This window comes from Entelurus aequoreus, linkage group LG03 (assembly GCF_033978785.1).
Source record: "Entelurus aequoreus isolate RoL-2023_Sb linkage group LG03, RoL_Eaeq_v1.1, whole genome shotgun sequence".
Lineage (NCBI taxonomy): Eukaryota > Metazoa > Chordata > Actinopteri > Syngnathiformes > Syngnathidae > Entelurus > Entelurus aequoreus.
Genome location: NC_084733.1, coordinates 4,121,008 through 4,134,052, shown reverse-complemented (window position 1 = coordinate 4,134,052; position 13,045 = coordinate 4,121,008). Strand labels below are relative to the sequence as shown.

At 36.2% G+C, this 13,045-nt stretch overlaps 1 protein-coding gene across 2 annotated transcripts; it reads right to left on the bottom strand.

Moving 5' to 3' along the window:
- Nucleotides 1-1,147: 1,147 nt before the first annotated feature.
- Nucleotides 1,148-5,920, bottom strand: LOC133645183 (transmembrane protein 229B-like). 2 transcript variants are annotated; one of them, XM_062040052.1, is made up of 2 exons: nt 5,787-5,920; nt 1,148-2,006 (listed from the first exon to the last, which is right to left on the bottom strand). In XM_062040052.1, the coding sequence occupies exon 2, from the start codon at nt 1,985-1,987 to the stop codon at nt 1,466-1,468; it is 522 nt and encodes a 173-aa protein (XP_061896036.1). In that variant the 5' UTR covers nt 1,988-2,006; nt 5,787-5,920; the 3' UTR covers nt 1,148-1,465. The 2 variants fall into 2 exon arrangements, with proteins under 2 accessions (XP_061896036.1, XP_061896028.1); XM_062040044.1 differs by lacking the exon at nt 5,787-5,920 and adding an exon at nt 5,695-5,751.
- Between the last annotated feature and the right edge of the window lie 7,125 nt (nt 5,921-13,045).

The window sequence follows — 13,045 nt, the reverse complement described above, 5'->3', positions numbered from 1 at the left end:
TTATCTTTAACCGAATCACAGCAGTGCTCAAATTAAAAAACAGCATTCCCTCTCATGTGATATTGCTTAATTAACATTAATGATGTGCACTTTAACAACTAGGCTTACAACTATACCTAATATATAAGGGGGTGGAAAAGTGACTATTACCTGCAGGGCAAACATTAGCTAACCAGAAGGCAATAACAATGTAAACAAAAAATGAGGAATGTAAGGTGGGAGTACTGTAAAACAGAAATAGCTATTTATTGATTAGCAATTGCCGAATCATGTAACATTAGCTTAATGCTAAAAAGACAGGTTACTATCACATTCTGTAACAGACAAATCATTTCATGTAGGCTAACGTTACCTACCTGCTACCTCTGTCTTTTTCTCGTTTCTCCTCCTCTTTTCTCTTTTTTCTTCCTTGGGCACCTGACAGTTTTGGCCGTTTTGACATCTTGTGTTGATTTTTTGATGTGGTAAGAGTCATGATACGGGAAGGGAGGGGAGGCACTGTGCGGGGGGACGGGGGGGGGGGGGGGGTGCGTAATGTTGTAACAAATAATATTTCTATTAAATAGGCTTTACTTTGCATTTTAATTAACGTGGGATTATTTTTTGTATTTAGAAATAATAGTACCAACTTTTATTTATTTTTTTTCTCCAACATTTGTGGCACTGGCGTGGCGCCCCCTGATGGACGGCATTTGCCTATACGGCCTATGCCACGGGCCGGCCCTGCAGCAGAGACAGCCAGTCGGTGGCTGTGGGTGAAGAGACACCATCTGGAGCTCTAGTAAGACCTACTGCACAAAATGGTTAAAATCAGAGGGGGGGCTCACCTGGGACGCCAGGTGTTGCCGATGAGCCCTCTGGAGGTGTCGTGGGCCTATCATTGAAACACCGGTGAAGGAGGGTGCCCACCTGATGACCCCAATAAAGCTGTCAACCATCTCCATTCTTCTCTCCGTCCCTCATTTTGCAATCCCACCCAACAAGGTCCAACACCAGAACCGCACTGAAGCAGCTCCGATGGAGGTAGCCTACTGTTACCACTCTACTCAGGTTTTTTTTGTATCATGGGATTGTTCCATCTAGTCCTAAAATTAAACTGTTTTTATTTATGAATTATACAACGTGCCAACTTCACTGGTTTTGGGTTTTGTAGATTTTATTTGTTTTTCTTTGCATTTTCTGCAGAATGTTTTTGTAAAGTTTATTTTGGATACACACAGAACACTTTCAGGCTTTGAGGTTACAAAAAAAAGAGTAAATAGGTGTAACGAAGATTGTTTTGTCCCTTTTCATCAAGTCATGTTTGCAGATTGGAAGAGTAATCCCGTGAGGGGTCAGAGTTCATGATGATGACGATGACAAAGAGGGTTCATGTTTTCCTTGTTTTCATGCAGTAAAAGTGAGGGCGGCGGGGTTTGCGTCGATGTCACCAGGTAGTCCTCGCCCACTGCAGGAGTTTTCAGTCTCATTTGAAGAAGCTGTTATTGCCGGACAACCACTCGATGTAGTTCCGCCCCCAGCCGTCGTCGTTGCCCTGATGGTAGCGCAGGCGCAGCGTGCTGCGGATGAGCAGGCGCTCCACGACGAAGGAGGCGCAGAAGCACGGCACCACGTACTCGGCCGTGATCAGGCCCATGAAGTTGTAGCGGAAGGCGGAGTAGTCCCAGGGGCAGGCGTGGAACTGGCGCAGCAGCAGCCCCGTGCTCAGCTCCCACATGTACGTCCACAGCGTGTAGATGAGGCAGCGCACCAACACGTGGCATTGCCCGCGCAGGTACAGGTACATGCGCTCCATCGCCAGGATGCACGTGCCGTAGATGAAGAGCGTCCACACGCTCGTCACGCCCGGGAACTTCCACTCGGTCTGCACGGCGAACTCCCACGCCGCCATGGACATGACCTTGCAAAAGTAGCCGTGGATGACGTACAGGTACCAGCGGGAGAAGGCCGTCAGCAGCACGGGAGGCTGAAGGATCGCGGTCGCCATGGCTCGTCACACCTTGGATCTGGAAGAGGAAAGGACGTCAACGCTCGAGTCAAATGTGACAATAACCCGCAAAATTACAGTCCTGGCAAAAAAGATCAGCAATTTATCGGGAAAAGTTATGGCTGATACTGCTTCTTTGACTTAATTGTTTCAGGTATCGAGACTTTGATACCAAGCAAACAATACATGGATATCATCACTACCAAATACTGTACGACACTTTTCTATTTTAGAAATTTTTTGACACTATTTTATTTTTGACATTTTCTCATTTTGACCATTTTCGTAAGTTCTCCACATTTTGGCCTATTTTTGCCTTTTTCTTCCCGGGTCGCCTGTTAGTCATCCCAAGAGGATTTTTGACATTTTTCTTCATTTTGACCATTTTCAGCATTTATCGGGAAATGTTACGGCTGATACCTCTTCCAAAAGGTGGACAATTTTGACTTGATTGTTTCAGGTATCAATAATTTGATACCAAGCAAACAATACATGGATATCGTCACTACCGAATACAGTGCAACACTTTTTTGACATTTATTGACACTTTTTTATTTTTGACATATTTTGACAATTTTTTTTATTTCTGATATTTTTTTACGCTTTTTTATTTGAAATTTTTTGACACTTTTTAATTTTTGACCTTTTTAGACACTTTTTAATTTTACATTTTTTGACACTTTTATTTTAGAAATGTTTCTCATTTTGACAATTTTCATAATTTCTCCACATTTTGGCCTGTTTTAGCCTTTTTCTTACCGGGTAGCCTGTGAATTATCCCAAGAGTATTTTTGACTTTTTTTTTCATTTTCAGCATTTATCGGGAAAAGTTACGGCTGATACCGCTTCCAAAAGGGGAACAATTTTGACTTGATTGTTTCAGGTATCAATAATTTGATACCAAGCAAACAATACATGGATATCGTCACTACCGAATACAGTGCAACACTTTTTTGACATTTTTTGACACTTTTTTATTTTTGACATTTTTTGACACTTTTATTTCTGATATTTTTTGACACTTTTTTATTTGACATTTTTTGACACTTTTTAATTTTTGACCTTTTTAGACACTTTTATTTTAGAAATGTTTCTCATTTTGACCATTTTCGTCATTTTCCGGAAAATTACGGCTGAGACCGCCTCCAAAATGTGGACGGATTGGATTTGATTGTTTTAGGTATCGAGACTTTGACACCAAGATATCGTCACTACCGAATACTGTACGACACTTTTTCTTCCGTCGTTTCGTAAGTCAGCGCCGAAGAAAAACACCTCCTGTCTTAAAAAAAATGATCCAGTGTTTGATAAATGTATTTATTAAAACAGTTATGAGTACACGAAAATGATTTTAGTCACAAGTAAAAAAAAATTAATTGAATGATAAAAATATGTGAAAATATTGAATGGTTTGATATTTTAACATTTATTTTTTGCAGGGTGTTTCATTATTTTTTTTAAATATATATCATTTGTTCAGTATTATTTTAATTTGATTATGCACTGCCCAAAGTTTGATTTTATGTATTTTTTCTAATTATTATTTTTGTTAAAAGTTTTTTAAAAAATTAGTCTTTTGTATTAAGTCAATTAATTTGTCTAAACATTTATTTCCTCATCAAAAATGTATTATTTGACCTAAAAGCGTGATTTTGTGGGGTTTTTTCGAATTATAATTGTTTTTAATATACAGATTTTTTTCAGTATTATTTACATTTTATTATTTAATACACAAAGTCTGATTTTGTATTTTTTTTCCTTTTTTTTTTTTCCTTTTTTTTTTAAAGGTACCTTTTTTAAAATCAAGTCTTTTAATTCATTAAGTCAATTAATTTATGTCTAAACATTTATTTCGTCACAGAATATTGATTATTTGACCTAAAAGTGTGATTTTAATATTTTTTTTTATTATTCTTATTTTAACATTACTTTTAATTAAAATTTTCATGACCCAAAGCCTGATTGTGTAATTTTTTTCAATACTTTTTAAAGGCATTTATTTTAAAATGAGGTTTAAACCATATCATTCAATATTTATATTTACCATTCACCCAAAAGTGGGATTTTTTTCCGCAATTTTTGTAATGTTTCAAAAAACGTTTTTTTCCCCGTATTGCTTTAATTAGAGTATTATCACCCAAACCTAAAGTGGGATTTTGTCAATTTAAAAAAAATGAAGTCTTGGCTGAATTATTTCTTATGTTAACATTTATTTCTTACAAGATATTGATTATTTTTTCCAACATTATTATAAAATATGTAGGCACATTTTTCAAAATGAAGTGTTACCTGAATAATTTAATATTTAAACTCTTATGCATTTTAATATATTAATTATCAAGGACCCAAAAGTGTGATTTTTATTTTATTTTTTTCAATATATATTATTGTTAGTATTTTTAATTGTAGCGACTGACCTCGCTAACGCCGCCATACTTCAAGACTTATGACAACAAAAGATGTCCGAGAGTAGATCATGAGCATACTTGACCTTTTAGTACCTAGCGTAGCCGTTAACAATAACCCCACTAATAGAAAACAGTTGTTACGCGTACATGCTAACTGCCACTAAGAAACAAGCGTTGGCATGGTTAGCAACTTCATTAGCATTGACAGTGCTAGTTAAACAATGCTAACAATGCTAACACAAGGGCAAGGGTTGAAGGCAACTTCAACCCTTGACTAACACCCTCCCCCTTCCACATCCCACCTCCCCGGATTGTAAATAACCAAATGTAAATAATCAAATGTATTTCTAATGTATATACTTGTTCTTATGCTATCTGAGCTCACTATGTTCTCTGCTCGCTGTACATATATTTATATACAGATTATATTCCGTATATATTCCGTAAATATAAACGGAATACAATGATTTGCAAATCATTGTATTCCGTTTATATTTACATCTAACACAATTTCCCAACTCATATGAAAACAGGGTTTGCAGGGGCGCCGCTAGGGATTTTGGGCCCCATGAAAATAATCTTTACAGGGCCCCCAACACAGCGGCAACATTATAATTGCATCATCATTAGGGGCTTCTCTGGGCCCCCCTCCATCATGGGCCCCTAGAATCCGTCTACGTTACCCCCCCTTTTCGCCGCCCCTGAGGGTTTGTACCATGAATTGATTTAAACACGTTGAAAAACTTATTGGTGTGTTACCATTTAGTGGTCAATTGTACGGATAATGTACTGAACTGTGCAATCTACTAATAAAAGTTTCAATCAATCAATAAAAACATTGCTATTTTAGAAAATGTTCACTTATTAAGCAGTTTTGCCAATTGTTGCTACCTACCTAGCCTAGCTGCCAAACAATCCTGATGTAAAAAATGTTTTTTATCAACTTCTATATCTGGAAAAAAAAGTTAAATTAAAATAAAATGGTTTGCAACTTGTTACACCTTGATGCTAACTGAACAAAAAGGTTGTTTTTGAATAGCTTTTCACTTTTCTGAATATGCTAGCTACACTTTATTGCTAACTACTAGCAACCTCACTCGCGTACGTCAAAACATGAAGTTAAACTTTGATGCCAATCTAAGCTAAATAAATAGTCCTGTTTGTTTTTCACCGCTTTAGCGACTGCCGTTGAGGGAGGAATGCTTAGCAGCTTCTCTAGCACACCTCCAAACATGCTCGCTAACACGTCGCGATAAGTCGTTCAGAAACATTTGAGTCACAAAAAATGTGTCGTCTTACGCGAACTAGCAGACAACTTCTGAAAGAGCTGAGCGCCAAGAGTAATGTGGAAATAAGATGCTATGCTAGCTGGCACTAGATGGACACAATACCCCATAAGGCCTTGAGCTTAGCGATGACGTCCTTGGTGGTGATGTCATAGAGTGACATCATATTTGATACAATGGCGACCAAACGTGATGTTCCTGATTAACGCCTGCATCACATAATGACAGGATTAGCCGCCACTCGGAGAGAGGAAGGCGGGGCTTACTCCACAAAATGGCTCTTGTGCCGAGTCGGCAAATAGCATTTAAAAGTGTGTATTGGTCGCAAGTATTAATGAAACATTTAGTTATGAGAAAAACATATGAGAAAAAGTTGTCAAGAGAATAACATTTTAGTATTATGACAAAAAAATGTATACTTTATGAGAAAAAGTTATTCAAGAGAAAGCAGTTGACTTGTGGGGGAAAAAAAATTCTATCACAAAAAAGTTTGAATAAGAGGAAAAAATCATATGAGAAAACATTTCTAATTTTTATATGAGAATTGTTGTACTATTATGAGCTAAACATCTTAGTATGGGGAAAAGTTAAGAGAAAAGTTAAAGTTTTGTGAGAAAAAATGAGGAAAATTATTTCAAGTGAATAAAGTTAACTTTGATGAGAATAAATCATGAGAAAAAAGTTGTACTAAGATGAAAAAAATTGAATATACAATAGTTGTAAATTGGAAATTTTAATATGAGAAAAACAATTGGGAGAAAACCATCATATGAGTAAAAGTTGTTAAGAGAAAAGTTGTAGTGTTATGAGAAAAAGAATATGAAACATTTTTCAAAATCATGAGAAAAATCATGAGAAAAAAGTTGTATTATGAGAAAAAAATATGGATATGCAAAAGTTTAAAACTTATTATACGATAAAAAAAAGTTATAAGAAAAACATAATATGATAAAAAGTTGGCAAGAGAATACATTTGTAGTTGTATTATGAGAAAAACATTTTAATTCATGAGAAAAGTTCTTCAAGAGAAAACATTTGACTTATGAGAAAAAAGAAAATTGTATCACAAAAACGTTTGAATTTAAAGAAAAAGTTGTACTATAATGAGGAAAAAATCATATGAGAAAACATTTCTAAATTTAAAGTTTTTTATATGAGAATTGTTTTACTATTATGAGCAAAACGTCTTAGTATGGAAAAAGGTAAGAGAAAAGTTGTAGTTTTGTGAGAAAAAATTTGGAAAATTATTTCAAGTGAATAAAGTTAACTTTGATGAGAATAAATCTTAAAAAAAACATTGTACTGAGATGAAAAAATTTGAATATACAAAAGTTGTAAATTGGAAATTTTAATATGAGAAAAACAATTATGAGAAAACCATCATATGAGTAAAAGTTGTTAAGAGAAAAGTTGTAGTGTTATGAGAAAAAAAATATTAAAACTTTTTCAAAATAATAAAGTTAACAATGATGAGGAAAAAATCATCAGAAAAAAGTTGTGTTAATATTAGAAAAAATATGAATATACAAAAGTTTAAAACTTATTATACGATAAAAACGTTATGAGGAAAAACATCATGTGATAAAAAGTTGGCAAAAGAATACATTTGTAGTGGTATTGTGAGAAAAACATTTTAATTTATGAGAAAAAGTTATTCAAGAGAAAACAATTGAGAATTGTTTTACTACTATGAGCAAAACGTCTTAGTATGGGGAAAATGTAAGAGAAAAGTTGTAGTTTTGTGAGAAAAAATTAGGAAAATTATTTCAATTGAATAAAGTTAACTTTGATGAGAATAAATCATGAGAATAAAGTTGTACTAAGATGAAAACATTTGAATATACATTAGTTGTAAATTGGAAGTTTTAATATGAGAAAAACAATTATGAGAAAACCATCATATGAGTAAAATTTGTTAAGAGAAAAGTTGTAGTATTATGAGAAAAAAAATATGAAAACTTTTTCAAAATAATAAAGTTAACAATGAGGAAAAAATCATGGGTAAAAAGTTGTATTAATATGAGAAAAAAATATAAATATACAAAAGTTTAAAAGTTTTTATACGATAAAAAAGTTATGAGAAAAAGATCATGTGATAAAAAGTTGGCAAGAGAATACATTTGTAGTTGTATTATGAGAAAAACATTTTAATTTATGAGGAAAAGTTCTTCAAGAGAAAACAATTGACTTATGAGAAAAAATAAAATTGTATCACAAAAAAGTTTGAATTTGAGGAAAAAAGTTGTACTATAATAAGGAAAAAATTATATGAGAAAACATTTCTAAATTTAAAGTTTTTTACATGAGAATTGTTTTACTATTATGAGCAAAACATCTTAGTATGAAGAAAAGGTAAGAGAAAAGTTGTAGTTTTGTGATAAAAAATTAGGAAAATTATTTAAAGTGAATAAAGTTAACTTTGATGAGAATAAATCATGAGAAAAAAGTTGTACTAAGATGAAAAAATTTGAATATACAAAAGTTGTAAATTGGAAGTTTTAATATGAGAAAACCATATTATGAGTAAAAGTTAAGAGAAAAGTTGTAGTATTATGAGGAAAAAAAATATGAAAACTTTTTCAAAAGAATAAAGTTAACAATGTGAGGAAAAAATCATGAGAAAAAGTTGTATTAATATGAGAAAAAAATATGAATATACAAAAGTTTTAATACGATAAAAAAGTTGTGAGAAAAACATGAGAAAAAGTTGGCAAGAGAATACATTTGTAGTAGTATTATGAGAAAAACATTTTCATTTATGAGAAAAAGTTCTTCAAGAGAAAACAATTGACTTATGAGAAAAAAGAAAATTATATCACAAAAAAGTTTGAATTTGAGGAAAAAAGTTGTACTACAATGAGGAAAAAATCATGAGAAAACATTTATAAATTTAAAGTTTTATGATGAGAATTGTTTTACTATTATGAGAAAAACGTCTCAGTATGGGGAAAAGTTAAGAGAAAAGTTGTAGTTTGTGTGAAAAATTGAGGAAATCTATTTCAAGTGAATAAAGTTATTTTTGATGAGAAAGAATCATGAGGAAAATAGTTGTACTAAGATGGCAAATAATGTGAATATACAAAATTTGTAAATTGGAAGTTTTAATATGAGAAAATGTATGCGAAAACCATCATATGAGAAAAAGTTGTCAAGAGAAAAGTATTATGAGAAAAAAATGTAATAAAGTTAACAATGATGAGAAAAAATCATGAGAAAAATGTACTAATACGAGAAAAAATATGAATATATAAAAGTTTTAATGACGTCATTCCCAAATTATGTGGGCTCTATTGATAACCTCACTAACAACTTTAACGACGCCCTGCACGACACCATTGGGGCGGCATGGCGTAGTGGGTGGAGCGGCCGTGCCAGAAACCTGAGGGTTGCCGGTTCGCTCCCCGCCTCTTGACCTCCAAATCGCTGCCGTTGTGTCCTTGGGCAGGACACTTCACCCTTGCCCCCGGTGCCGCTCACACTGGTGAATGAATGATAGGCGGTGGTCGGAGGGGCCGTAGTCGCAAACTGGCAGCCTTGCTTCCGTCAGTCTACCCCAGGGCAGCTGTGACTACAAATGTAGCTTACCACCACCAGGTGTGAATGAATGATGGGCTCCCACTTCTCTGTGAGCGCTTTGAGTATCTAACAATAGAAAAGTGTGATATAAAATCTAATCCATTATTATTATTTTTACCATTGATAGTATAGCACGGCTAAAGCTAAAAAATGCCCCTAAAAGGCGGGTTTACAGAAGAAATTACAGCTTTTAATCTATCATGTAGAGCGTTTTCTATTCGGGCTCCAGTACTCTGGAATGCCCTCCCGGTAACAGTTAGAGATGCTACCTCAGTAGAAGAATTTAAGTCTCATCTTAAAACTCATTTGTATACTCTAGCCTTTAAATAGACCCCCCTTTTTAGACCAGTTGATCTGCCGTTTCTTTTCTTCTCTCCTCTGCTCCCCTCTCCCTTGGGGAGGGGGAGTTGCACAGGTTCGGTGGCCATGGATGAAGTGCCTGCTGTCCAGAGTCGGGACCCCGGGTGGACCGCTAGCCTGTGCATCGGTTGGGGACATCTCTGCGCTGCTGACCCGTCTCCGCTCAGGACGGTTTCCTGCTGGCCCCACTATGGACTGGACTCTCGCTGATGTGTTGGATCCACTGTGGACTGGACTTTCACAATATTATGTCAGACCCACTCGACATCCATTGCTTTCGTTCTCCCCTAGAGGGGGGGAGTTACCCACATATGCGGTCCTCTCCAAGGTTTCTCATAGTCATTCACATCGATGTCCCACTGGAGTGAGTTTTTCCTTGCTCGTATGTGGGCTCTGTACCGAGGATGTCGTTGTGGCTTGTGCAGCCCTTTGAGACACTTGTGATTTAGGGCTATATAAATAAACATTGATTGATTGATTGATTCTATGTTACTTTAAACAACAAGCAAAGTCGCTGGCGACGACAGAAGAACGGCCTACCTTTAAGGTAGCGTGATGGCTCCACTACTGTATAACATCTATACCAACGACCAGCCATTGGACCAGAACACTGAACGATTCATCTACGCTGACGACCTCTGTGTAACATCTCAAGAGAGTACGTTTGAAGCGGTAGAAGCAAACCTCACCTCAGCCCTAGATGAGCTACTCCTCTACTATGAGCGAAAACATCTACACGCAAACCCTGCGAAGACCCAAGTCTGCTGGTTCCATCTCAGGAACCGGGATGCGAACCGACCTCTTAACATCAAATGGTCTGGAAAACCACTTGAGAACTGTCTACCTTGGCGTAACCCTGGACCGCACCCTCTCCTTCAAGGAACACATCAAAAACACTAAACTGAAAGTCAGCTCCAGAAACAACATCTTACAGAAACTGACAAATTCCAAATGGGGAGCCACAGCACACACACTAAGATGTACTGCTTTGGCCCTGTGCTATTCCTCGGCAGAGTAGGCATGTCCTGTCTGGGAGAGATCGTCCCATGCCAAGAAACTAGACCCTGCCCTGAACAACACCTGCCGCTTGATCTCTGGTTGCTTGAAGCCCACCAACTGGCATTGCCCCTGCAGACGTGAGACGGGACGTTGCCAGACGAGTAGAGTTCACAAAAGCTACCAGTGATGAACGCCACCTCCTCCATGGATGTGAACCCTGAGCCCAATGTCTGAAGTCAAGGAGAAGCTTCCTCAGCAATGTCCAGCCTCTAACAACATCTCGGGAAGAAACCAGTCTCCAGCTATGGATACAAAGACTAGAGACAGACCCCGCTCCTGAAGACCTGCCCCCTGAGTCAGAAACACCATGGGTCCAGTGGAAGACACTAAACCGCCTGAGAACATGAACGGGGGCGATCTAAAGCTGCTATGGCCAGATGGCGCTACAAAACCGCCTGCGAATGCGGAGAAGAGGACCATACGATGCAGCACTGCCTTGTCTGTCCTCTGCTACCCAACCAGTGCAGCTTAAAAGATCTTGCAGAGTTCAAACGGTCATATAACCACATGCTTCAAAGACACGAAAAGAAGAAGACTTTTCTCTAGAGACTCCAAGCACTTTACATAGTGAAACCATTATATAAGTGACATTTAAACCAGTGTGGGTGGCACCGGGAGCAGGTGGGTGAAGTGTCTTGCCCAAGGACACAACGGCAGTGACTAGGATGGCGGAAGCGGGGATCGAACCTGGAACCCTCAAGTTGCTCTACCAACCGAGCCACCTGTTATCATGTTGTGGTAAATATGAAGAAAGATTGATGTACAGTAAAATAAAAAATATACATACAATACAATGACTTGCAAATCCTTTTCAACTTATAATCAATTGAATAGACTGCAAACTCAACGTTCAAACTGAGAAAGGTAATTTTTTGGCAAATATTAGCTCAATTGGAATTTAATGCCTGAAGCATGTTTCAAGAAAGCTATTTAAAAAAAAGACAAAAAAGAGTGACAAAGTTGAGGAATGCTCATCAAAGACTTATTTGGAACATCCCACAGGTGTGCAGGCTAATTGGGAACAGGTGGGTGCCATGATTGGGTATAAAAGCAGCTCCCACGAAATGCTCAGTCATTCACAAACAGGGGCGGGGCGAGGGTCACCACTTTGTCAACAAATGTGTGAGCAAATTTTTGAACAGTTTAACAACAACATTTCTCAACAAGCTAGGAATTTAGGGATTTCACCATCTACGCTCCGTAATATCAAAAGGTTCAGATAATCTGGAGAAATCACTGCATGTAAATAATGATATCATTTTTGTCAATGACATTATCAATGAGAATGGAAAAATTATGAAATATGATGAATTTACAACTATGTATGGTGATGCTTGTTCAAGCTTTTCATTTAATCAACTAACTGGAGTCATTGGGAAAAGATGGAAACTAATTATGGAACTACTAAATTATTAGTTTTTAAACCCTTAATACGAAATTATAGTTGGCAAAAAGGAACTAAAATAAATAGAAAAATATATAAGTTTTATTTAATAAAGAAATCTTTGAAGGCTGCCTCATACAACACATATGGAAAATGGGAGGACTTTTTTGACTGCCCGTTGCCGTGGGATGCAATATTCAAATTAATCTATAAAACCACTATCGATGTGCAAAATCGTTATTTTCAAATTAAAACTATTTATAACTTCCTACCCACGGGAAAAATGTTAAAAATATGGAATATGACGGAGTCAGATGATTGCCGATTTTGTTGTCAGGAGCCTGAATCCACCCTGCATTTGTTTTGGTATTGTCATATTGTGTCTTTGTTTTGGGTGGAAGTTGAAAAAATGTGTTTAAAGATTGGTTTGTTTATGAAGCTTGATGTGGTTTCTGTTATTTTAGGAGAGTTCATTGACAATCATGATTTAGTCAATTTAATTATAGTACTCGGTAAAAGGTTTATTTTTAAGGCAAAAAACAGATATTCACTTAGTATTACTTTCTTTAAAACATTTATTCAGTATTTTTTAACTTTAGAAAATTATATGGTTGAAAACGATAATGATGCCAAAAAACATTAAAAAAAAGATGGGAAGTCCTCAAAGGCTTATTTTGAAAATGTAATTTTGTTTATATATGATATGCAATCTGTTGTTGTATTCCCTATTTTAAGTGTACATAAATGAAGGTATGTGTTGCTGACTGCGACTTGGATGTGATGTGGACTGTACATGGGTGCTTAATTTGAAAATGTATTTTTGTTTGTGGATTGTATGCAACCTGTTGTGTTCCCTGGTTTTTGGTGTACATGGGTGAAGGTGTGTGTTGCTGAGCCCGATCTGGACGTAATCTGAACTGGACCTGGTTTTAAGAACCCTTTTGAACAATCTGATTTCATTGACAACCCGGTCTGGTGAAGTTAA